Below are 25,956 nucleotides of genomic sequence, written 5' to 3'. Positions count from 1 at the left end.
TTCTGAGTCCTTCACATGTGCTGAGTGATTTATCTTTGCAAACCTAAATGGCTGCGCAAAGCTCTGTGTTCCCAGTCTTGCAGATAAGAAGCTAGGCCAGCCATGGTATAGAGAGTTCAGCAGGGACCTCCTGGTACTCTGTGGTCCACAGGATTGTTGTGTGTCACCTATCCCTTCACCAGCGCAGTTAGGGGCTGTTGTCCTGGCTCTTGGATGAACACAGTTGTGGTCAGAGCTGCCTGCTTGCCAGCAGCGTTTTCGCCTTTCAGCCATGGTTTGCCATGTGGTGTGCAATGAGCTGCCTTCCTGGTGCTCGAGGGGCCACAGCACCCCTGCAGTGCTCCAGGCTTGGGGAAGAGCGGCTGGAAAGCTGCCTGGCAGAAAAGGACCTGAGGGTGCTGGGCAACAGCAGCTGAATGTGAGCCAGCAGTGGCCCAGGTGGCCAAGAAGGCCAGCAGCATCCTGGCTTGGATCAGCCGTGGTGTGGCCAGCAGAACCAGGGAAGGTCATCCCCCTGTACTCAGCACAGGTGAGGCTGCATCTTGAATCCTGGGTTCAGTTTTGGGTTCCTCACTACAAGAAAGACATTGATGGACCGAGTGTATGCAGAGGAGGGGAATGGAGCTCGTCACTGTGTTTTTATTGCTGAATTGAATGTTTTTTGGAGGGAGGGGAAGCATTCTGGTTCAGTGGAAATCGGAAAACGATCGGGTAGAGCAGTGAGGTGGAAATGTTGATTTTCAAACTGAACCTGACTTCATTCACCATCAAATCTGCATCAGTGTGGCTGCGTGTTGGGTCACAGAGGCTGTGCAGAAGACATGTCTCCCTTGGCTGGAAGTACCCTTTATACTTTCCTTCTGGTTCCTGGCTTTTAGTGAGATGTGCTGCCTACACTTTATGTAGCAACAAGGCTCCATGGGTGACCTGTGGCTGTCTGGATCCTTCCTTGAGACACATAAGAGTCATCATGCTTGAATCCGTCCATGCTCATGGCAAAAGCGAGGTGCTTGCAGCCTACTCAAGACTAAGCTCCTGCTTTGGAGTTAGCTGTCATGCTCCAGAGCCTGGAGGAGAGCCAGGGGGGTACCTGTGCTTAGTCAGCTTGGTTTAAAAAGCCCAGATTTATAAACCTGAGTATGGCTGCATAAAAAGAAGCATGGCCAACAGTCAAGGGGTAGGGTTTCTCCCTCTCTACTCTGCTCTCTTGAGACCCCACCTGGAGTCTTGTGTCCAGTTCTGGACTCGCCAACATAAGAAGGATATGGAACTGTTGGAATGGGTCCAGAGGAGGCCATGAAGGTGATCTGAGGGCTGGCGCACCTCTGCTGTGAGAACAGGTTGAGGGAGTTGGGGTTGTTCAGCCTGGAGAAGAGAGGGCTTCGGGGGACCTTGTAACAACCTTCTAGTACCTGAAGGGATCCTACAGAAAAGTTGCGGGGAGTGCCTTTTACAAGGACATGAAATGATAGGACCAGGGGGAATGGCTTTAAATTGGAAGGGGGAGGACTTAGACTGGATATTGAGAAGAAATTCTTCACTGTGAGGGTGTTGAGGCCCCGGCCCAGGTTGCCCAGAGCAGTGGTGGCTGCCCCATCCTTGGAGATGTTCAAGGCCAGGTTGGATGGGGCTTGGAGCTCCTGATCCAGTGCGAGGTGTCCCTGCCCATGGCAGGAGGTTGGAACGGGATGGTCTTTAAGGTTCCTTCCAACACAAACCATTCTATGAATTTGTGTGGTCTAATGAGGAAAATGGTTTGAGAAACATGTAGTCCTTTTTGCTGGGAAGTTGGGCATCTCCCCCCATCTCCTGGTGTGTTTGAGCTGGAGTACGGTGCTGCTTTTGTTTGAAATCAGTTCAAGATTTCAGACTGTGGAGGGTTTGGTGTGGTTTAAGAATTTTGGGTTTAATTCCCGCTGGTTCAGAGGTGGCCCTGGGCTGGCAGGAGCAGAGCTGTTGCATTTGGGTTCAGCAGACCCAGAGATTCCCGAGTTACAGCCCTCCCCACGCACCAAGGAGGGCACATCTGGTCCTGGCACAGCCGTATTATTCACACCAAGACGTAACTACTGCAGTGGTTACTTAGGAGAAGTGAAAGTAGGTCAAGTAGTTTCAGAGCCTGGATCAGCTCTTCTGTTCACTTCACACTGCTGGGAGAACAGCACCATGATTTTCTTTCCTTTTTTTCTTTTCCTTTATTTCCAGGTCCCACAATCCCTAGTAAGGACAGCAGTGTGCATCCTTATATGCAAACTGGGCGTAAGTCTTGGTGCATGGAGATAACTAAAAGCATTCAGGACACCAAAATACCCTGATCTTCTTTGGAGAATTGGAGAGAAAACAGGAGACCACAGCCCCATTCCTAATGGACTTTTTAGTAACATTTGAATCTGTTGGTGTAATTTTCAGAGTATTTTAAGACCTGTGTGTCTATACTTTACCATTTTATCTGGTAAATTCTGTAAGCCCTTCTAAAACTCATTTGTCATGCTTTTAGAGGAAGTGTGATATGTTGCCATCCTCAAGCCTTCAAGTGGTCTGATTATCTATGTTCAAAAGTAACTTTTTGTGTTTAAGAAATACAGGTGAGATCCAGAATGGGAGCTGGGAGTTGCCAGAATTTCTCCTTTCGTCACACCAGTGATGAGCTGCGTGTGGGACCTGAGTTTTGATCAAAAGTATCATAGAATCACAGAATGGTTTGAGCTGGAAGAAACCTTAAAGCCCATCTAGTCCCACTTCTCTGCCATGGGCAAGGGCACCTCGCACTGGATCAGGTCGCTCAAAGTCCCACCCTAATTGGCCTTGAACACCTCCAGGGATTTCAGTTAAAATTTATTCAGGGAGCAGGAGGTGCTGTTTCTCGTTTTTATATAACAACTCAGCAGCTGGACTGCCCTCTTGGCCTTTCTCCTTTTGCTTCTGTTCTTCTAGACCCATGAACCCGGCTTTCTGAGCTGGTCAATGAGGGCGATGGGTGTTTCATCCTGTAGGTCTTAGGGACCGGCCTCTTGGAGCATGGGTGAAGTCCTGAGACTGAAGAGAGCCTCTATCCCCATGTTTCCTTCTTCTTGGGGAAATACAGTTACTGTTAGCTTAGTATGCAAAACCTGCTAGTGTTTGGAGAGGAAAATGGGATGAAGCTGATCATATGTAATCATAGAATTGTAGAATCACCAGGTTGGAAAAGACCTTGGATCATCGAGTCCAACCATTCCTATCTGCCACTAAACCTTGTCCCGTCTTTTAAATATCTCCAGGGATGGTGACTCAACCACCTCCCCGGGCAGCCTCTACCAGTGCCTGATGATGTCTCTGAATACGTCTGCACACACATGGAGGTTTTGTCTCTACCGGTTTGTTTGATAAATATATTGTTCAATGACTATTTACATGTAGCAGAGTAGGACATCGCTTACGCACTGGTCTGACCTCTGCCTGTGTGTAGGAGTGCTCTGTGCTGCATTGTACAGATGGGGCATCTGGTTTCTGACCTGAGGGGCTCTTGCTGTTGGAATCCAGTTAATCCGTGACTGTTGGTCACAGCCATTTTTTTGCTTGTTGTGTGACGTACAAAAATGTCAGAAAGGGTTTTATGTATGGACCTCCACTGTTCACATCTGTGACTTATGTTGGACTTGAACCCTACGTTTCCAGCTGTGGACCTTGCAGACCGCATTCCTGCAGGAAACCTCAGTGAACAGCTACTGTTGCTAGCTGTAGGAATCAACTTTGCTCGTTGCTCTTCTGCATTCTTGGGATCACACCGAATGAAGAATAGTACATCCTTCATCTCTTCAGACATTGATCACCACTTCAGAATAAAATATCTTGTGTTTTTCCCTGGCTATGGAGAAATGTGCCAACTCTTCTGCTTTGTGGGTTCATACTAAAGGAATTAATCATCCCTTTTGTCTTCTGCACACATTGAGAAATGGGTAATAAAGAGAGAAGAGTCTGCAGATTCAAAGACTACTTCAACCCCACCTGTCATTGTCGTAAACTTCTGGTTTCATCCTTTGCATAAATGAGTGGCTTCCAGCATGCACTGTGGAGGACGTCTGGACCAAATGTACAGGATGCCCCCACAGCTGCTCTACAAGAAGCTCATAGACCGGACACTGTGGTGGCTTGGGTGGGTGTGATGGAGGTGGAGGTTGTCCTGCAGGGCTGAATTGGTTTTGTGATTCTGCTTGTTTGAGGAACTGACTTCTGAAAAGGCCTTAGATTAACTAGGTTCATGGTATGTTATGTCGGTGGAAACTAAAGGCATCATCTTTGAGATTCAGGTGGATGTCCTTCCATTTTGGGAAACATCAGAAAAGAGGGGGCAAATGGCCAAGCCGGTCTACAGTGGATTATAGTGACCCTACCCAGTCTTCTCTTTGAGCCTGTTTTAATTCCCTCCTTTGTAAAAAATACTTGGAGTAAATCTGGTCCATCATGCCCTATGTAACTACTGCCTTTGCCAAGTGTGGATCAGTTGAAAGTGATTGTTCCAAAGATCTCTTCCTGCAGCATGAAGGCAGTTGTCCTTGCTGAGGGGTTGGGGGGTGGCTTCTCTGTAGTCCAGCTGGGTTTGATTTGTCTCTGTGATGTTCTAAGGGGGCAGTTCATACCAGTGAAAGATGAAAAAGATGATTCTCTGGAAGCTCTGGCCTAATAACACTTTATAGCATCCTTAATTCTCTCTAAGTGTCAGAATTTATAGAAAATGACCTCTTGGCTGCTGAGAGCCAGTGCAGGAAATTCTGCCCCACACAGCCATCTCGGAGGAGACCAGCGTTTAAAATCCCACTGTGGAACATAAGGACCTTCAACAGGCGGTTGCTTTCGGTGGCCTGGAGAAGTCTTATGTCTTAGAGAAGGAATACTTTAAAAATACAAGTCACGTTTGGTCTGCTCAGAATTATTAGCTCTCTTGTGGTTGCCACATTTATAATCACTGCGTCTCCCTGAAAAAGCAATTTCTGTGGTTATTTCCTTGTCTCCCATCTGCGCTTCTCTGCCACTCAAAATAAAATACTGCCAGGTAGGTTCTTGGCACTGAATTTCAGGTTATTTCAGGCTGGGATGCAGCCCAAAGCTTTGGGGTTTTTTGTATCCCCGAAAGAGAATAAATCCCGAAAGAGAGGTTGGAGAGCTTTTAGCTTTTCTGGACTAGGGCTGGAATTTTATGTCGTATAGAAATTTAAATTAGAGAATCGCTTCTTAGAGTAGTTGAAGCAAAAACATTTTCATGTAGTTGAAATACTGGCGCTTGTTATCTTCCTCTCTCAATTGTTTCTAACGAGGAACTGAGCAAAACCAGAAGCGTGTGTTGCTGTAGGCATCTGCATTGGGCATTTGTGCAGGTACCTGGGTGCTTGTTTCATGTGTGCCACCTAGCAAGAGCTGAGCAGGAGCCTGAGCTGCTCGTTTTGAGATGACAGGTCTATGTATTGGGAAAGAAGATTTCCAGAGCTGGAGAGCTTGACTCAAAGATCCTGAGTCTGAGTTTTGTTTTTAGAGAAGTCTCATAATACCTACTGGTGGTTAACCTTTGCGATGTGGCTCTGGAGGTAAACGTAGAATAGCTGGGTTGGAAGGGACCTTAAAGATCATCCAGTTCCAACCCCCCTGCCTTTGGCAGGGACACCTCCCACTGGATCAGCGGCTCCAAGCCCCATCCAACCTGGCCTTGAACACCTCCAGGGATGGGGCAGCCACAACTTCCCTGGGCAACTTGGGCCAGGGCCTCCCCACCCTCATAGTGAAGAAATTGCTCCTTACTTCTAGTCTAAATCTGCCCCTCTCCAGTTTATCCCCATTGCCCCTTGTCCTATCACTACAAACCTTTGTGAACAGTCCCTCCCTAGCTTTCTTGTAGCCCCTCAGGTGTTAGAAAGTCACTATAAGATCTCCTCGGAATAGTAGGAAATATAATAAGGAAAGATGTAGTTGTTGAGTCCTACCAACTTATGCTTTGAGAGAAGAGGTAAGATGAATGGCAAACCCACCTGGGAGAGACCACCAGTCCTGGATTGGTGGATTCGGGATGGAAGCTTAATATATTTTTAAATAACATTTTAGTGAGTTCTGTGTTAGAAACTGTGAGAAAACACAGAGAAAACAGCGATGATCAGTGTGCCTTGAGGGAACAGCGTGTCACTGGCCCAGAGGTGCTGGTTAGGGAGTTGAACACAGTCATTCATGTTCCTGATCAGAATGATGATACAGTTGGAAGTAATTACTATTGCTGTAAGAAAACAAGTTGTTTATGATGTAATGTGTTAAAATACAGTTTGAATCATCAGATACTGCATTGCTTCCAGGGAGGGGAGGTGGCTTAGGCTCACTGTTTCCTGATGCTGAGCAGTCGGTGGGCAGTGCAAGCAGCTGAGGACTGTTACACCTTGTTGTGCCATGCAATAACAGCATCATGTTTTCCTGTTGTTTTCGCTTTTCCTGGATGAAGTGATTCACAAGCAACCCTGGGTACTGATCCCATTGTCCCGTTCAGCTCCAAAAGGAGAGAAGTGGACCTCATCCAGACCCTTCCCAGCAGGCTGCAGTAAGCTCACCTCTCTCTTGGCCATTGCCAAATACTTTCCGCACTTGCATAAATGACGTCTCTTAAAGTAATGGAATCTATCTCAGAAATAGTGTCGTTCCATTGAGTGATTTTTGTGTAATCATAATGAGATTGCATCTCAGTATCATTTTGGAAGCTATTTATGTATTTGGGTTCTGTTGTTGATTCTTACGGATGTGCTCGTGCCTCTGTTTCCCGTTCTTCCTCGGGCAGCTGACCGTGGCTCTGGAGACCAGATGTTTTAGAGGAAGAGTCAGCATTCTCAGAAATGTTATTTAAATTAATTAACTTGGGTTTTTCTGAAATGCTTGACTGCAACGTGAGCTTTGAAAACCCAGCCAGGGTGGATTCAACGAATGTGCTGCTGTCTGGTTCATGTTCAGATCAAAATGAGTTTGAGGTTAATATGCTCAGTTAAATTTGGGACCGTGATGAATTGAGAGGTTTCTTCCGTGTTGAGGGCAGGGTTAATCAAAATCCATTGTAATGCAGTGGTTCACCCAGGGAGCTTCATATGAAATGTTGACATTTTAAAAGCCTCAGCCAAACCCCATTGAAGTCAGGGAGACTCTTTGCAGCCTTGGGAGCGTGCTGCACCAACTTGAGGGCAGTGGAAGGGGCTGTGCAATCTTCCACACTCTGTTAGTATCTTTATTTTCAAGTTTGGGAGGAGCATAGGGAGCCAAAGCAATGCGAGGGAGGATTTCTGCCCCTTGGTCATGATGAAAGGGAGCAAGTGTGCTTTTGTGAGTAGGGAAGAGATGAAAAACTATATTGTACTAAATAATTTCCTTCCTTAGACACATTTTCTATGTCTCTATTTCATTTTTAGGAATCTCTTATCAAATATAACTGACCCTCAGGGCAACTAATATGGATCAGAGCAAAACCAGTTTAGTTCTGTCTCTTTTGGAAGGACGCTGTTGCCCATCAGTTTATTGGAAGAAGAAATTTCTTCCTGCAAGAGGTTTGTCACAGCACCAATGTTTTTAGCCTTCTAGGGGAAAAAAAAAAGACCATTCCATTTGGAGCCTTGCTCCAGTAAAATTTAAACAAAGATTGCTGTTTTATCAGTGTTAGCCTGCAGGGTCTGAAAACTGTTTTATAAGTAACACAGGCGTTGAGGTAGAAGCATCGCTGCCTCTCTAGGCTCTTTGAAAGGCTTGATAGAAGCATGTCAGCCAAAGTCATGAGCTGTGTTTTCACTCTGCAGTTCCAAAGGGTGCACAGTGTTATTAAAACCCTGCAGTCTGCAGGAAGCTTTTTTTTGTTAGGATTTCTATCTTAGCATTCCTTTGGCTGATTGACCACAAACCAGTTTCTAAAATCCCATTGTGCCGAGCAGCTTTTGTATTAAACTTGTAGAGAAGTAGAATGGATTCTCATTAACTGTAGTGTAAATAGGAGCTTTAATGAGAGCCTTGCTATGAGAATCCAGCACTCAGCAGGCATGTGAAGCTTGGTTTGCTTGGATCTTTTTGACTTTGCAGATCTTCCTTTCAGCTATAATGTTGAACTTCTCAACTTTCGGGCTTCTTTGAGTCTTGCAGAACTCTTAAGACAGTAAAACAAAGAGGGGATAGGTAGCTACGTACAGCATCTTTCTGGCCTTGCTTCATGTCTGGTGACTTGTTTTAGCTTAAAAAATCCACCACCTTTCCTCTGCTCTCCCCCTCAGTTCTTCTTTTTCATGCCGAGGAAATGCTTCTTTTAAGAAGTTGTGGCATCTCTGCAGTTTGGTGCTGACAGCAGCGTTCAGGGAACTAACGCAGCCTGTCCAAGAGCCTCCCGGTGTCTCGGTGGTTCTCCCAAGGAGGTTTTGTGGGTCTCTAGCCCGTGACAGACCTTCCTGCATGAGTGTAGCTCGCCAAGCTTGCAATGAGCAACCTCCTGTCGGGAATGCGCGTGCCCCTGTCCTTGGCCCAGCTGCGGTGCCTGGCGCCAGCCGGCCGCCTGCCTCCTGCCAAGCCGGACCCACAAACGGTTTCATTTCTGACAAAGGGCAACTGTTTGGAGGAGTTGTTGTCTTGCTTGGTGCTCCTAATGCCTGGAATAACTGCTGTGACGAGCATAGTAACCATCTGCAGTGAGACTGATACACTGGTGCCTTTAAAGCGCAGTAATTGCAATGACCTGAGCCGATCGTCGTCTTTTTGCTTTTAAACCTCAAAAGCGAGATGGGGAGTTGGAAGCTCACGTCCTGGACAAGTCATCAGGAGCTAGATTCTCTAGGGTGCATTTGAATATCTTGCTGTTAACTTTTTGAGGAGTATCTGACCCTTTTTAGCTGTTTATGTTTTAAATCCTACATTAGGCTCCATAAGTCCACCTTATGCATCCTGATAATTCAGAGAATACATGTGCAGTTTTGCCCGGTGTTCCCAGCCTTAGAGAAATCCAGATTGCCTTGCTTACAAACAACGTGGTAAAAGGAGACGTGTCTGATCACATCTGTGCAAACTCTAAATCCAGGGACTGCAATAAGATTGCAGAAGCAAGAACTGGGCATTAATCACTTTTCACCTTCCCTAGACACCACTCTATGCGGTTCCCCTTCTGTTTTCTGAAACTGTCGCAGCACCTAATGCAGAAGGATGTAGTGCAGGGTTTGGGCAGGCTTCTGTATTCTGGGGGCCTGTCCACTCCGTGGATTTTCGTCCTCACGTGTATGCAGCAGTATGAACCTAGTAACAGTTGTACTGCATGAATCACTTATTTATTCTTCTTGCCTCACTCACTTTTACATCAGAATTCCCATTTTTTATCAAACATAGAATGGTTTGGGTTGGAAGGGACCTCAAAGCCATCCAGTCCTACCCCCCTGCCATGGACAGGGACACCTCCCACTGGATCAGGGGCTCCAAGCCCCATCCAACCTTGCCTTGAACACCTCCAGGGATGGGGCAATCACAATCACTCTGGGCAGCCTGAGCCAGGACCTCCCCATTGTCACAGGAAAAGATTTCTTCCTAAGATCTCATGTAAATCTTTGCCCTTCCAATTTAAAGCCACCCCTCTCATCCTAGCAGTGCAGAATCCATTCTAGGTTTGCATTGTTTGAGTTGCTTTCTTGTCACGGATCTCCCTTGGTATTTTGGTCTACTCTGAAAAATTCCTGCTGCTAAAAGTAATCAAATCACTCCAGTTACTGAGTCTTTAGATAAGCCACACTGCTTAAAGGAAAACTGCATTGTTTACGTGTAACAAATCAGCTAAATGAGTAAAGTCCATATTAAAGTGTCCGTCACTCTGTCAGACTTCTGTCGTTTGGGTATTTGACCATTTCCCTGGGTGTTTGAATACAGATAAGCTGGGATGGTGATTGCAGTGGAAGGCAGATGGCATCATAAATACATCATGGAAATGCAGCCAGGCTCCAAGATGTGAAGGTTTGTGGGTGGGTGGTGATGGTACATCTCGATCCAAACCCCCAGAGCTCCGCTGCTCCACACCAGAATACAGCTGCAGAAGGCACTCGGTGCAGACCAGAGCGGGTATTTCCTAGCTCACATCTTCTTCCCGGCTGCTCGAACCACCCATCCTGCAGCTGCAGGAACAATGGCACAGATCTGCTTTCATGCTACAGCTGGGGAGAAACAGGCTCCTTGTGTAACAAGGAAATAATGAATTCAAATTTGCTTTCTCCTCTGATATAGAGCAAGAAAAGCAAAGTTTCCTGGGCAGAAAAACAGGCAGAGAGAAGAGTGGAGATGGGTTTGATTGCTTTATTTGAATAAACCACGGTATCGTTTGAATTATTTGACTCTATGAGGACTTCAATATGAAACACTGTTTTGAAATGAGATGGAAAGGGTTTGCTCGGAAAATCCAATCTCACATCTTGCCCTACTGGTAACACCTCTCTGCCTTTTCCTTCCTGCCTTTTTGAGCGAGATTTGGCTCCCGGTGGCTCTGCTTCTTCCTGCCTGCCAGCTGGCAGGAGGCAGGCAGGCAGGAAATGCCCGTTTGCTGGTACCTCTGGCACGATGCTTGGCACCTACCTTCTTCCATCCAAAGAAGAACTATTTGTGTGGCACTGACAAAATAGGATGGTCAAGCAGTTAGATAGAAAGCGATTCATGCAGCTTCCAACATACGCTGCTCTCAGAGACAGCCAGCAAGGAGGTTGCATTTCTATTCATTTTTTTCTTCTTTTTTTTCCCCCTTCTGTTCCCTTTTTTTTTTGTTGTTGTTTTACTGCCTTTTTTTCATTCCTTGCTTTTTAGTAAGCAAATTCCATGGACAACCCCACTCAATGTGATGATTCATTATCCACAGAGACTCAAAGACCTGTAAGTAGTGCCACCGCTGCCTCTGCGGGCTGTGTCTCCGTCCCACCTGCACTGGGTTGTGGTGCTCTCTGTAGGTTCCCCCATTTACTCCTGAGGGCAGTGGAAATGTCCTATAGGGAGAGGCAGATTGCAAATCTCAGGCTAAGAAGGTTAAAGAGCTGGAAAGGCCAGGCCAGGTGCAGCACAGAAGTGGTGAAAGGAGCTGTTCGGCAAGACTCTTCATTGCATGGGTCAAGGGTTCAGGCCACACAGCTGCTCCAAGCCCAGAAAGTGCTAAACCAAAGTGCTGTAGAGGAGCTGGAGTGCAGCAGATCAAGTCATTTGAACTGTAGCTGCTCTAGTTGATTGCCCTTTGGGCCTTGACCTCATTGCCCTCCCAAAACCCAAGTTCCTAGTAAAACCCATGGTTGGGTTAGCACCGAGTCCAAGAAGGGAGCGTTTACAGCTGCTGGTTGACGAACGGTTGCATTTATCAGCGTGGAATTAGCCATAAGGTGTTTATTCCTCAGGCTGATAAACTTGATAAGCTCTATACGTTTGGTTGAATACTTCATGTCTGTTCTGCTTGTTTGGCCAGACCCTGGCAGCTCAATCAAATGCCCAGGAGAAGTGATCAGAGTCCAAGGGATGAGCTTGACAGGATCTGCCTTGGACGCGAGTTGGCCAGAAGTGCCTGTTTGCTTTAAGATCTGTGCAAGATGGGTGTGCCCTGTACTGGGAAACGTCTTTAATGCTCTTCATTCTACTTGGAAGTGGGAAACTCAGGCTTTTGGCTTACTTCATGACACAAGAAGTGCAAATTGGCTGATTAATTAATGAAAACGTGAACATTTGCATGGCATTTTAAGATGAAAAGTGTTGAAAATACTTCTGCATTTCCTACTAATTCAGTGATAGTGTTGCTGCATTTGAGTGAGTGGTTGGGGGCACCTTAAAACAGCTCTCGAGTTCTTCTGTCCTACAAACTCTGTGCATTGTTCTGCTTCTGACCTGGACAAATCCTGGTGGCTTCAGCAGGACCAATGTTTGCCCGAGAACATTGTATTAGGTGTTTGGTAAAGATGTGCTTGAACAGTCAGGTTTTGTTATCATGTCACAAACAACTTGTCTTGTGTTTTATAAATATGAATAATTAGCTCTTTATTTGTTTTTGAATAAATTAAATGATTACCTAAAATGTCCTTTTTTAAATTAATTGCAGTTTTCCATTAAGAGCAAACTCTTAAGTCCTGTGATTCACACAGAAGATCTTCCCTGTGTTGCACAGAAACCCAAGTAGGAGGGAGACGGTGCTGGGAGCAATGGTGTAGAGCAGCAGAAGCTTTGGGGAGATGGGGCTGGGGAGTCTTTTCAGTCTTGTGGTTCTGCATGTTACCAGATCCTGCTTGAAACCTGATGTATTTTGTGCAAAGTAGAACAAACTGTATTAAATGAGTGATTAGAATGACTGCTGTATGAGACACGTTGAATTTTACGCCGCAGCTGGAGAAACGTATCCTTAACTGAAGCTGTGGGCAAGTGTATGTCATTTTTGATTGAACGTTTTCCCTAATCCCTGACCCCCACCCCTCTCACCCCCAACTCAAATCCTTCGTGGAGTCAGATTGTTGCTGTAGCCTTTGTGAACCCCTCTCTTCTAATGTTTAATCAAGTGCTAAAAAAACAAAAAAAGAGAAATTTACAGACTATTTAAAATGTGGAAAAATTGCTTCCCAATATTTTTGACAGAGAGAGACTGAGAACACACAGCATTGAATCATCAGGAAAATTGAAGATTTCCCCTGAACAACATTGGGATTTTACAGCAGAGGACTTGAAAGACCTTGGAGAAATTGGACGAGGCGCTTATGGTTCTGTCAACAAAATGGTCCACAAACCAAGTGGGCAAATTATGGCAGTTAAAGTAGGTGATGCCCATCCTTACGTTTGTACTTCAGTCCATTAGGGATGAAATGTGATGGAGAATCAATGTTCTTCCATCTAGCACCCACCTGCTGCTCTTTGCTATTTATTTCCCGTGTAAAGGCTGCTATTTGCTGAAAACGCGTTGTATAACAGGCATATTGTCAAGTGGTTTGCGAAGCTCTCATAATTGCTTGTGCCCTTTTGAAAATGCCTATCAGGAACCTACTGTTTTGTGGGGATCATATGTCTCTGGAGATGGATAATGGGGCATGGGCCTTTCACCTCTGGGTCACTGGTTCAGACACAGCTTAGGTTGGTGGTAGGCACAAGTTGACGTCTAATAAATAGCTTCTTGGTGTCTTCTGTGAAATGAGGTAGTGACTTAAAATTTGCTTTTAATGTAAGCATGTGCCATGGTGTAGCCTCTCCAGGAGGAGCTGGAGTGGAGTGGACATCTTCTAGGGAGTGTTTTGCTCTTGCTAATGTACAATGGAGTGCCTTTGCTTTGTGCTTACCATGCTGGACCTGCTCTGGAGATGGAAAGTGTAGCAGTTTTCCGGACTGTCCATTTTCTGCCTTGTGCTACCCAAAAACTCACTTTAAAACCAGAAACTATGTGCAACCTCACTTCCCAGCTGGGCGATAATCTTTGTCTTGCTGCAGCAATGCTGTTCACTGTCTGTCTCTGAGGAGCTGCGTGTCCATCGAGCTAGATGAGGTGGGCAGCATCCACTCTCTCTCTCGTTCTTGTCCTTTTCTTTGCTTGCTGCTGGCTGGTAGCTACTGCCATCAATCTTTTAACTCTGATTATATCAACTGTAAATGCTCCCATGGAAAGAGTAGAAGTGAGCTGTGTAGGAGCCTGTCACTCTCTTTACTCTCTCTCACTCTCTCTTTGGAATAGTCCCTGATAGGATCTGGAAACATTCACTCCTGCTGGTCTCTCGTGCCCGGTGGACACATCTCAGCCCTCAGCTCTGGTTGCTGTGAATATAATTTTTACTTGTCTCTAGTGTGTCTGGTTACTGGAGTAGCCACCATCCAGTGGGTTTCTCCAGTAAATATTGACTTCCTCATGCTGGCGGGATCACTGGCCAGGTCTCCAAGTGTTTGAAATCACCATACAATGGTGTCTCAACCTGTTTTTGAATCCCTAAAAGTCTCCAGTGTAGCTAGAGGCTGCCTAGAGCTGAAGGCTTGTTTCTCTTAGTTGCCTTTGGTGGAACTTGTAGATGGAGTTGATGACAAGTAGAAACAAGTAGATGAGAAGTTGAAACCTACTGATGTAGCAAAATGATACCTGGGCACCCCTGGCTTCTGAAACCTGGGGTGCGTGACCTGGGTAACTGTAGTTTTCATAGATTCATGTTTTTTTCATAGATTCAATGGTTTGGGTTGTAAGAGACCTTAAAGCTCATCCAGTTTCACCTCTGGCCGGAGGCAGGGACACCTCCCACTGGGTGAGGTTGTTCAAAGCCCCATCCAACTTGGTCTTGAACACCTCCACGGATGAAGTAGCCACCACTGGTCTGGGCAAGCCCCAGGGGATGCTGCCTAGTCAGAGTGATACAGTTTTGCTGTATCATATCTGATACAATTTGCTATCATATCTCCAAAGCTGTGAGTGAGAAGAAGTCATACCTATAGCTGGGTGTCTTTGGTATCCGAAGCCCTGCAGCGGGTGTTAGATCAGCTAACGTCACCAAGGAGACGACGTGTCTGCTGGCACAGAAATTCCGTTGTCCCAGACTCTGCGCGAAGGGTGTTCAGCATCTTAGGATAATCTTGTCAGCCTCGAGGGGCTGTGATGCAGGTACAGCTCCTGTCTGGGAGGCAGAAGGCCCCGGTGCTGTGCTCTTGCAGCACACAGTTGGAGATGACACCGCATGGCCCGTTGAGCCGACCCTCTCAGGGGAAGAGAGGTGGCCTGAGCCCCAGGGGGGTGCTGCGTTCGGGGGACTCACTTTTAAACAAATAAAACTTGTTTGGTTTGCAGTGACTAAACTTTGAAATGTCAAAGTTGTGGGCTGAGTTGGTGCCACCTTCTGTTCTCTGAGCCCTTAGGCCTGCATGTCTGGGCCTGCGGGAGAAGGAAGATTGGAGGGTCTGGGCAGCTGCATCGTTTCCAAAATGCTAGTTGCGAAGGGCTGTTCTGTTTGTCCCAGTGGAATTCGAGCAAAGAAAGAGCTGTGGGTGGAACAGTAAGCAAGGTCTCCAAGGCAGTAGCAGCTATTCCACAGCTTGGATGGTGCTTGGATTTGAGGTGAGATTTCACGACAGGGCTGAACCTGGACTAGCAAGTAGTTCATTCCAAACTGCTCAGCTGTTTCTTTCTCAGATTGCTGTTGCTTTTGGGGCAGCTGAGGTTGTGCATTAATCTCCCCGCTCCTGCTCTATCTAAGTCTATCCTGTGGGCCATCTTTATTTAGGGCTGTCCACCTCCTTCTCTCCCTGTCTCCCTGTGGTGTCCTGACAGCTTACAGAGCTGTTGCCTTCTGAAGCCCCAGCTCTCCACCTGCATTCAGGGAAACCAGCTGTTCTCCACGGTCTCTCCTTGCTCTACAGGTAGGACCTTGACTTGTTTTGTTCTCCTTTGGCATAAAGCCCTTCTGGAGGAGAAGGCTTAGAAGAGAGGTAGTGGTTTGAGCAGAAAACATCTCAGTTTAGTGGTTTGAGGTCTTGGCTATGATTTCAATGACACCTCCTTCCAATGCTGTGTTATGGCACCATGCTGTGTTTACAATGCAATGAGCTGGATTGTGAAGCCAGTGTCTCTGGTTATCTGGGGGTGCTGCTGTCCCTCTCCTGTGCTTCCCCAAGAGCAGCATCAGTGCAGCAGGCACATCATCCTTGGAAGGACATTCAGCGGCAGGAAAGAGCTTTATGGAGACCGCAAGCCAAAATTTGTTGGCTGTTCTGTACTGATGAGTGAAACACAGAGATGGCTCCAGAAGCTGCTAATTAGATGCAGAGAATATTGGTACAGGGACCTCTCCAAGCTGCTCCTCCATCTTTCTCCATCACTACCTGCATTTCTACTATCACTGCTGCAATCCCAGCACAGCCAGCTCCGCCAGTTCTGGAAGATCCAAGTCCTGTTTGCAGCTGCCGTGACGGGGCTGAATCCCTTGTGGCTTGTGAGCCCCTTTGGCCACGGACAGGTTCAAATCCTCCTTGTTCTACAAACGTGCTGCACTTAGATTTTAAAGAGTGGGTGAAACCCGTCTCATTCTCCCATGATGGAGACTTCCTCTGGCTGATGGCAGCTCCTGCTGTGCCGAGGCAGCCTGGTGCCTCCGGGCACTCAATCTGCTCGCCTCGCAGCTGATGCAGATGTGGCTGCCAGAGCGTGCCCTCAAATCCTCATCCTAGCTCCTTCCTCTGGCTTTTTCTCACCTCTTGTACCTTTGCACAAGGAACACTTCGGTTCCTTGAAGCGTGGTCTAGCTTAGCCTTCCACTTCCTCCCCCCCGGTGCGTGTGGCGCCAAGCCTCAAGCCTCCCCAAGCTCTCCTAGTGCAGCCTTTTTGCCACGCTTCCCATCTACGTTTCTTATCACTGAGGGAAAATAATTCCTGAGTTCTGAAATATCACTGAGATAACTTGAGATCTGTGGGTAGAGGCACTATTTTCTTTCATTTTTCCCTTTTATGCATTTTGGCCACATCAGCCGTCGTATAGGTCCTGTAATCCTGGCACCTTTAATACGGTGTCTAAGCTGCTCGCGCAGGTAGGGCTGCTGGGCCCCTGGATGAGTCAGAAAGCTTTCACCTCTGCTTGAGCGTCAGGGGGAAAGGAGAAAGGCATCCTGTCCTGCTGCTGGAGTGAAGCCACTGCGGCAAAGCTTCAGCTGGAGGAGCATTGCTGGAGAGATGCTCAGATGCTGAGCTCTTGTCCCCAGTCCTGCTTGTCCCTCTCCTTCGGCCTTTATCACTCTGTGCCTCTGTGAATGCCTCTTTAAATAACTAAACCACATTATGTGCCTCTTCAGGAACGGGCTGGAGGCTGGAATGGCCACAGGAGCAGGGACCTCACTCCTGGGAGGCTGCTGGCTTCCGCAGGTTGGTTTCTGAGGCAGACAGTTGTGGTCCTTGGTGCGTTGCTTTCAAATCTCTGGCATCTGCAACACCAGCACCAGCTCTCTGTGATATTGCCTGGTCTGGCTTCCAGTTCCACCTGGTGTCCTTTGACTCTTTCTAGTTTCCTGTTGCCTCTTTAGTCTGTTTTTGCCCACTCTGGGGCAGCTCATGAGTGACTTGTGAATAATCTCCCCGGTTTCTTTGCAGGGATCCCATGTCTCTTCTCAGGAGCTGCTCAACTGTCGTCACTCCTGGTTTAACCCCAGAGCCTTCATGGCATGTGCTGTTCTCCAGCCCCATTTTGTATTTGCCCTCCAGCATCGCCACGTGGTGGTGGTAGCGGTGTTCCAGGGGTTGTGCATCTTCTACCACAGCTCTGAGGAGCAGGGCTGCCTGTGACACAGCAGAAGAACTGTCAAGAAACCCCATTTTATTTGAGTGAAGTGGTTTTCTTGGGAAGCTCACCCAGCAGCTGGGGGATTTCTTTCTGTCCTGAATTTTGCCTCCAGCACTGGCGATAGTTCACACACGCACAAAAGTGTTGTGTGTGTATTTGGTTTTTCCAGACTGGTATAAAAATACATGAAAAGAAGCCCAAAGTGGACTGAAAACTCAGAGTGTTCTCCCTGTTGGAGCAGGATGTTCAGCTTTTTACTTCAGTGCTGTATGTGATACCTGGTGTGGGGTTTATTAGGTTTATTTAGTACTTTAAAGGCCTCTTGAAGGCCAGGAAATATTCTTGTTTGAAGAATTCACAAGTAAGTGAATATTGAAAATAACCAGCTTTCGGTGTGTTCACTGGTTCCTGTGCAGGTCAGGATCCTCCGCATGGCAGCGATGTCCTGAGCCTGCAGGCAGGTGGCAGGAGCCCTCGCCTCCTGCTCCTCTCCTTTGCAGCCCTGCGGGGCTGGGCTGGCCCTTTCTGCCCTGCAGCAGAGACCACCTCCAGCGTTCTTCATGATGAGGGTGGGGAGGCCCTGGCCCAGGTTGCCCAGGAAAGTTGTGGCTGCCCCATCCCTGGAGGTGTTCAAGGCCATGTTGGATGGGGTTTGGGCAGCCTGATCCAGTGGGAGGTGTCCCTGCCCAGGGCAGGGGGTTGAAATTGGATGATACTTTAAGATCCCTTCCAACCCAAACCATTCTATGACTCTATAATTCTATGATTTGGGGTTTGGCATTAGCAGCTGCTGCCAATTTCTTTTCAGCCAGTTCAGTTGGCTGAAAAATACACCATCCAGGGATGAGTAGAGTGGTTTGTCTTTCAGTTGACCTTCAAGCTTCTTATTGTGGCCCCATGGAAGTGTCTTTTTAATTGAATGATTTTTCTGTCAGAAATAGTTACACTTGGGAGAGGAAGCCAGCTGCGGAGAGGATGTTTTTGTCCACAGTCGTGATGTTTGGTATTCCCCAACCCTAAAAGGTGTAGTCATTTTCAGCCATATCACAGAATTTTCTCTGTCTTCCAAATCCGTTGTATTAATCAACCTAGTTGGTTTATTCCCACTCTGCAGTATTGCCTTGTCTTGTCTCCAGTTCTTACCAATGTTCTCACATCTTATTGCTGGTTTCTTGGTTTCTCTTGAGCATAGCAGTGCTTTTGACCAGACTACAGGTGCTCTCCCACTTCTTCTACTCTAAAATTGTCCTAAGAAAATCAGGAGCAATCGGAGAAACTGGCTTGGGCACTGTTTAGAGAGCCATAAAATCCAGGATGACGTCAAGCCTGCGCAGTGCCCATCAAAGATCCCCATTCTTCCTGGAGAAGCCAATAAGCTGTGGAGCCATATCTTGTTCAGAGCACAGTGCCTCTTGCACATGATTTTCCCCTGTAGTCAGTGCTTACTCTGTCATCTGTAGCTTTCAAACAGATGTTTGTGTCTCTGGCTCTCACAGGTTTTCTCTGATGGCAGTCTCACAGCTGAAGTAGGTTGCTAAGTGTCAGATATCCCCAAAAGCAGAAATTTAGCATTTATTTATACCAACGTAATCTCTTCATCCTCACCTGGATGCCTGATAGCCCATGAAAGCCCATCAAAACGACACATCGATGTATTTAGCTCAGTCAAGGGGCGAATTTTTCTGTCTTGATTTCCCATATGACTTCTGAAGAGAAGTCTTTGGGCTTTCTGCAAGCTGGTTTCACTGTAAATCATCATTTCCATTCTTTGCACAGTTAGGTACTCTCTCCCAGGTTGACTCCGTATGGTTTATTGAGCAGAACTTTCTGTTTCACTCATCTGTTTGGGTGGCTTGCTGAAAGTTAACAAAACCAGAGCTCCAAGCCCTGCTGGTAGCCCACTGGGCAAGGAGTGATGGGTAAGGGCTAAAAGGAAATGGTGAGAGGGGGCAAGAACCTTGTTATAGGAGGCTGGAAACTGGTCGTGATCAGTGGAAGACCTGACAGACTTCTGTCAGTACTAAATATGTTTCGGATGGGTAGGTAACTGCTCTCATCCTTGGCAGCAAGTTGGCAACCCCCCTTTTTCATGCTGGTTTGATGTGCTGTCTGCTGAGGACACGTGTGAGCCGTGTATGTGGGGTAGCACTGTGGTGTCTTTCAACTCAAGGAGTTGGTTTTCAGTTTGGTGTTTATAGCTTTTTCTTCTTTTCTTTTCTTTCCTTTTGTTTTCTTTTTTTTTTTAACTGGTTGCTGCCCACTGCACCTGGATCTTTTTGTGTGTGTATTGGGGATGGGTGATGTCTCATCTCTTCTGGTTTGGGTCTGGTTTCTGGGATCTGTCTGGTTTTAGGTTTAAGAGTGGTCTAGTCCACAGTGTGGCTTGTCCGTTTGCTGTTGAAGATGCAATGGGTGTGCTTTTCAGAGCTCTTGTTCCTGCTGTCAGAGATCTTTGTCCTAACCTGGGTTTGTATCAAATGGGCTGGAGATTTTCTCCTGGAGGGTTTGATGCAGTTGAACTTTGAGGCCAACAAGGAATTGTTAAAAACAAGACTTTACATAAGTCTCTACTACAAATCCGCTTTTTCTTTGCGTGGCTTGTTTGGCCATGTCAGTGACTACACACATAGAGGGGCCAGGCTGAGGATTGTAAGACCTGAAGTGAAGTCAGACCTGTCCATCTGTGTCTCAAATAATCTCTCCAGGCTGTTGCCTCACCTTTTGTCTTCCTTCACTGTCATCTCCCGTGTTCTTAGAGGAGTCTGTCTGTGGGAGCCGCTGCAGTGACTTGCACTCTGCCTTGGAGTGAGGTTGGATCGTCATTATAGCTCATGTCCTGCTTGGGTAGTGGCTGCTTCAGTCGCCTTCTGCTGTTTGTTCCTTGTTTCGCTGGTGAACACTTGTTCTTTAGCTGGTGATTTGGGGCCACTGGCATGCAGCAGACTCCCTGGTGTGCTCCAGCTAAATGAACCCTTCTTTTCCAGCCTGGGCTGACCCCAGCCCAGCACTGTGCTGCATGCTGCTCTGATAGTTTTCCTCTCCTCTCGAATTTGTTGATCTCCAGTCTCCAGCACGCTTATATGAGACTTCCCAATCTTGCATCGTGTCCTTACCTTCACTCCCAGAAGCAGCGTTTGTTGAGGAATCCATGCTATCTTCTCGGGGTGTTCTTTGGCTCCTATGTCTGCCTGGATGCTCTGCATTGTAACCAACCCACTGCCAGGTCCTCTGGATCCTCTGCCTGCCCTTTCTTGTTCTCCCTGGGGTGATCGTGTTTGGGAAAAGGAGGAATCTTTGGGTTCAGTGGTTTTCTGGGGTGCCGTTAAAATTGCCTCCTCCATATAACGTGTTTCCTGTCATTTCCAGAGTTGGAGAAGTAGCAGCAGGGAAGGAAATGTCAGTAGTGGGAGGAGATGCCTCACGGAAGTTGTAGAGTTTGAGGAGCAAGCTGTGGGGATGACTGTAACAGGATTGTGTGGATGCAAGGTGAATGCAGAGTGGGGCTGGAGAGACTCCTGGGTGACCAGGAAAGAGGCTTTTTGGAGACAGAGAGATGGAGTTGGCAGAGAAGGGAGTTGTGAGTTACAGTGTGGAGAGAAGCTTCTTTTAGTTTTGCTCCTCACCAATGAGGGGAACTTCTTAGAGGAGTGGGTAGCATCTCGGCGAGAGACTAAACCGTTCCTCATATGTCCCATTGTGGTGGCTTTGGCATCCATCATCTTCTGTTGAGTTTAGCACAGAGACATTCTTGTGTCATATGGTGCTGTTGGTGTCGTAAAAGGTATATTCAATCTGCTCAGCCTTTGATACCTCAGCAGGGACTTGTAGAGCTTTGTAGGACATAGACTTAAGACAATGAAATAATAAGATGTGACAGGCTTTCTTCAGTGATGTGACTGAACTGTGAAAGAGGCTTGAACCAGTGACCTAGAGGTGAAGATCTTTAGATTCATGACTAGTCCGTTGAGCTATGTTCTCGCTCTATTTGCGACTACAAAATCCCACCCCTTTAGAGTACTTTTCCCAAATACTCTAGAATTCCCTGGGAGTGAAAAGGGTGATTTGAACACAACGGTTGCTGGTCTAGGCCAAACTAGAGCTACTAGAACATTAAGAATGTGTGGTGAAATACCAAAATATCAGGATACATCAAAGGTAAGGAAAATTAAAGTGTTGATACTGTCCTTGTTTTGTTTGGGTCCTCACAAAGTAGTCTTGAGGGCTGTAATCACACACTGTTTCTGAAGTGGTGCGACATGCACGGCCAACCTCGAAAGCACTTTTATGTACTTAGCCTTGTGCTCACTGCTGCATGTGATCGTGATGCCACCAGCTGCTCACAGGGCAGTCGGTTGGTGGGAGTGGGTGCTGATATCTTGCAGATTTGTCCCACAATCTTAAATAATTTTTCTTTCTTGGAGAGCAAGGTAGTTTTTCTCCTTAGAGAAGTCCAGGCGACCTCTGTTACGTTGGACTCCTTGCCATATATTTCTTAAATGATGTTTGAACACCAGTTGCACCTTCAGGATCACAATTCTCACCTGTGATTCAGGGAACACATTAGTTAATGCAAGATGTTAAATACGGCTATAAAATCGCACAAAGAACTGTGGATGGTCATTTCCATCCATTGTTTAACAAGCTTTGGGCTGGAACATCTACAGTTTTCTGTTTTCGAATTTGCATTGTTCTTTCAAGCCCAAATCAGGCTTTTCTTTATATATAGAGTACATACAGTGTGTGTGTACATACATATATCTCTATATACACTGTGTACGTACATTTTATATCTCTACACACATAAATCAAACATCTGTTATGTTGTGCTAATGTTCCCTAGGCCAGCACTAGGTGAAGAATTAGTTCTATGGGAAATGCTCACAGGACTGTTGGCCACTGTTAGCATCACCAGAGCAGCGTGTTCCCTCTGATTGTCCCTTTTCACCGTGCCAGACGTGGTGGAAGTAGTCTTTTTATCTTCTGTGCTTGTCTTCGAAATTTTAAACAGCACGTTCCCTGGTTGAATTTCCAAACAGCCTTCCAGCCCCGTCCAACACGGCTGAAACCCTTGTGGCAATTGGAATGAAAGCCCAAATATGTTGTTTTGTAGTAGTTTTCAATGAAAGATGTGCTCTTTACTTTCATTCTAATATTTCATCTGAACATGTTGATGCTCATGAAAGGGCTGGGGATTTTATAATCTGAGTTAAATGGCTTTAGTTCTGTTCCTTATTTGAGAGCACAGCTTAATTCCCTGGAGCGTGTTGCCTTGGGGATTTCCTGCTCAGCGTGGGTTTGGGGTCCCTGGATCTTCCTCCAGAAGCAGGGCTGAGGATACCGTCATGGCTTGTAAGTGATAAAGTCTGTGCCGCTCTTCCTCTTTCAGAGAATTCGGTCGACAGTGGATGAAAAAGAACAGAAGCAGCTTCTGATGGACCTTGATGTAGTAATGCGAAGCAGTGACTGCCCGTACATTGTTCAGTTTTATGGCGCGCTCTTCAGAGAGGTGGGCACCCCAAACCTGCTTCTTTCATAGCAGAGTTTGGGTTTTACCTTTCTTTTTTTTTTGTTTTTCTTTCCAGTTTCCAACTTGCAATAAGGAGGAGAAAGTTAATTTATGTCAGGTTTCTTAGCTCTCTGCTTTTATTCAAGGGTATTGAACCGGGAGGCCCAGATGTCTGGGTGCTGCTGAGCACAAACACACTATCACCATTTGTTGTTGCGTGTCTCTGAATATTTCAGTCTCTTCTTTTGTGCTTTCTTCTCGTTTGAGCCTGTGCCTCCCCCACATAGAGTGTAATCTTGCTGGGCTGGGCACAGCTCTGCAGTGTGGAGCCTGGATGCAAAGATGGTTTATGTCAGTGGTTGTGAGATGCGACTGTGTGGAAGACCCGTATCCCTCTAACGAAGGTGGCTGCTGTGATAGTAGTCACACCTCCCCAGAAGGTTAGCAGAAGGATGGATGGATGGATGGATGGATGGATGGATGGATGGATGGATGGATCGATCCAGGCTGCGTCAGAAGTGTGTGTGATGCTTTGCTGTAGCCTTCAATTGTGTGCAGCTAAGTGTTCTCCAAGCTGTGTGTGCTGTCTTTGTGCAAAGTGATTCTTACTGCATTTCTTTTCCATGGAAGTGTTCTGTTTCCCCTTGAGTACACCTACATTTTTTGCATCCATGGTGTCCCTGAGAGGCACACTCTTGGTTGTCCACGCCTTGTTTTGAAGGCCTGTCACCTTGATGCAGTTTGAATTTTGTCCTGCTGTTTTGAGTGATGCCCCTAGTGTTTCCCCTAGTTTTTGTGTTTGAAGAGGCTGTAGACAGTTGATCTTTATCCATCCTCTTCAGACCACTGAAGTTCTTACGGACAGTTGCTGCACTCCCCCTCTGTAATGTCTTAGGGAGCCTGTTAAGTGCCAGCCTGTGTCATACACAGAACCCCTTCCAGACCTTTCATCATCTTTCTTGCTGTTCTTTGCATCTTTCTGAGTCCTTCTGGGACAGAGAACAAAACCCTGTGACTGTTCTTGAAAGGAACGATATCTGTAATAGCTGGCCTAGGGGCTGTAAGTTTGCTTGGCCCTTTTACGCACGTGGAGTGTGTTATTCAGCGTGATGCTTCCATGAGTGCTTCCAAGTGAAGAACAGAATTAGAGCATTGAAAGCTATCAGCTGAGCACAGTTAATCCCAACATACTTTAGCTGTTCCTAGCCAGGAATATGATGTTAATCACTGCACATTTGTGACTGTTCACAATCTGCTTATTACAATTTAAGGTAGATATTGTGCTGCAGGGCTAGAGAAGTTATTCTTTGCTCTCTTTGTGCTTTGCCTGGGCAATCCCATCACTATCTAGCTTGGAATGACCAGTAAAGACAGTTGGGAAGCTGGCCTTCTCCATGCTGCCTGGACAGTCCCATGCCATGATTGTGCACCATCTTCTTTCCTTGCATGTCTCTTGGAAACTTTACAGGTAATCTAGTTTGAGACAGTACCTGTTAGGCTGGGAATGATTGGTTGGTTGTCATGACCATGCTCATTGCTCTTCTAAGTAACTGTTTCTGTTACTTTTCTTCTCAAGAGGAGAAGAGGACAAGAGCCTTGTCTGCCTTGAGAACTCAGCAGTGACTTCTCCACTGTGTGTGTGTAGCTGAGCCCAGTTTCAACCAACAAACTCAATAGTTGGTGAAATTATTCCATGAAAAATTCCTTGCAAGTTGCAAATCATGCCTGGGAAACTGGGTAAATTAGCCTATGGGGAGCTCCTTCTAGTACAAGAGAAGAGCTAGAATGGATATGTCAGTCCCACAGTGCTGACCTTGGTGTGAGTTATGGATAATTGGTCAATTCATACAAGGTGTTTGCTCTCTTTGCTGTTGATGAACAACACCCTATTTCTATGGAAATCTTAGGCTGTGTTGGCATTGCTTAAGGCACCTTTCGCTGTTATCAGGCATCGGTGCATAGGAAGTGTCCTCTGTGTCATGTAACGGCATGTGAGGTTGATGACATTCTTCGTTCTCGCTCAGTAGCGTAGGTGCAACTTGCATAATAGGTCAGCCAATCTCTGCGATTCACTAAGCCTTCAGAATGACAGAATGGTGGGTGTTGTAAGGGACCTCTGGAGGTCTACCCTGTCCAACTCCATGCTCAAGCAGAGCCACTTAGTGCCACTTGCCCAGGACCATGTTCAAATAGCTTTTAAATATTCTCAGGGAAGGCAACTCTGCAGCATCCTTGGGCAAACTGTGCTAGTGCTCCATCACCCTCACAGTGAAAAGGTGTTCCCTGGTGTTCAGAGGTAACCTCCTGTGGGCCAGTTTGTGCCCATTGCCTCTTTTTCTGCCAGTGGGCACCACTGACAAGAGCCTGGCTCCATCCTCTGTGCATCCTCCCCTCAGGTATTTATATGCGTTGATGAGATCCCCCGAGCCTTCTCTTCTCCAAGGTGAACAGTCCCTGCTCTTTCAGCCTTTCCTCGTAGGAGAGATGCTCCAGTCCCTCAGGCATCCTAGTGGCCCTTTGCTGGACCCTCTCCAGTAGCTCTATTTCTCTGATATACTGGAGAGCCTGGAACTGGACCCAGCACTCCAGGTGTGGCCTCACGAGCACTGAGGGAAGGGGAAGGGTCACCTTCCTCAGCCTGCTGGCAACGCTCCTCCCAGTGCAGCCCAGGACACTGCCCACCTTCTTTGCAGCAAGGGCTCATGTTCAACTTGGTGTCCACCACGACTCCCAGATCCTTTTCTGCCAGGCTATGTTCCAGCTGGGTGGCATCTTTGTGACATACGCAGTTGTCGACTGGGAACTCGGGGAATTCAGCAGCTGAAGCATCCCAGTTGCCATTAAGCACTTTTTTGTTTGTCCTGGAGACGGGCAGCGATGTTTTGAATGAAATGTGCAGGGTGTTCCTTGCCATTTTTTTTGGAATGCTTACAAGATGTGCATTAGCGTGTGCTAGTGTAACACCCAGAAAGGACTAAAATATGTTCTTTAGAAAAATAGCTTTAACTGGAAGAGAAAAAAAAACAAATGCTGATTCTGTCATTTTATGACGGAAATCACCTGGACCTAGCAGCATAGATTAAAGAAGCTTTCATTAAGGTGGTTTTGCCCTCACAATTCACAGTGAGGCAGAGCTTTCCTGTGTACATTCTCTTTTTTGTATTTAACCAGAATCATAGAATCACTTGGTTGGACAAGACATTT

General features: G+C 46.7%; 2 protein-coding genes across 3 annotated transcripts in view; both read left to right on the top strand.

Annotated features, from left to right (window-relative positions):
• ADPRM (ADP-ribose/CDP-alcohol diphosphatase, manganese dependent) overlaps positions 1-25,956 on the top strand; it is a 193,257-nt gene that overhangs the window by 52,509 nt on the left and 114,792 nt on the right. The gene's annotated exons all lie outside the window — the stretch shown is intronic.
• Positions 1-25,956, top strand: part of MAP2K4 (mitogen-activated protein kinase kinase 4) — an 85,706-nt gene that overhangs the window by 36,288 nt on the left and 23,462 nt on the right. The window contains exons 3-5 of one of the 2 annotated variants that reach the window (XM_069872347.1): positions 6,458-6,553; positions 12,595-12,769; positions 22,633-22,752. In XM_069872347.1, the coding sequence (XP_069728448.1) occupies positions 6,458-6,553; positions 12,595-12,769; positions 22,633-22,752 (391 nt within the window). The remainder of the gene's footprint in view (positions 1-6,457; positions 6,554-12,594; positions 12,770-22,632; positions 22,753-25,956) is intronic. The other variant, XM_069872348.1, reaches the window with a different exon arrangement.

Source organism: Phaenicophaeus curvirostris, chromosome 19 (genome assembly GCF_032191515.1).
Source record: "Phaenicophaeus curvirostris isolate KB17595 chromosome 19, BPBGC_Pcur_1.0, whole genome shotgun sequence".
Classification (NCBI taxonomy): domain Eukaryota; kingdom Metazoa; phylum Chordata; class Aves; order Cuculiformes; family Cuculidae; genus Phaenicophaeus; species Phaenicophaeus curvirostris.
The sequence above is the reverse complement of the archived record's forward strand: the minus strand, read 5'-3'. Positions and strand labels throughout refer to the sequence as shown.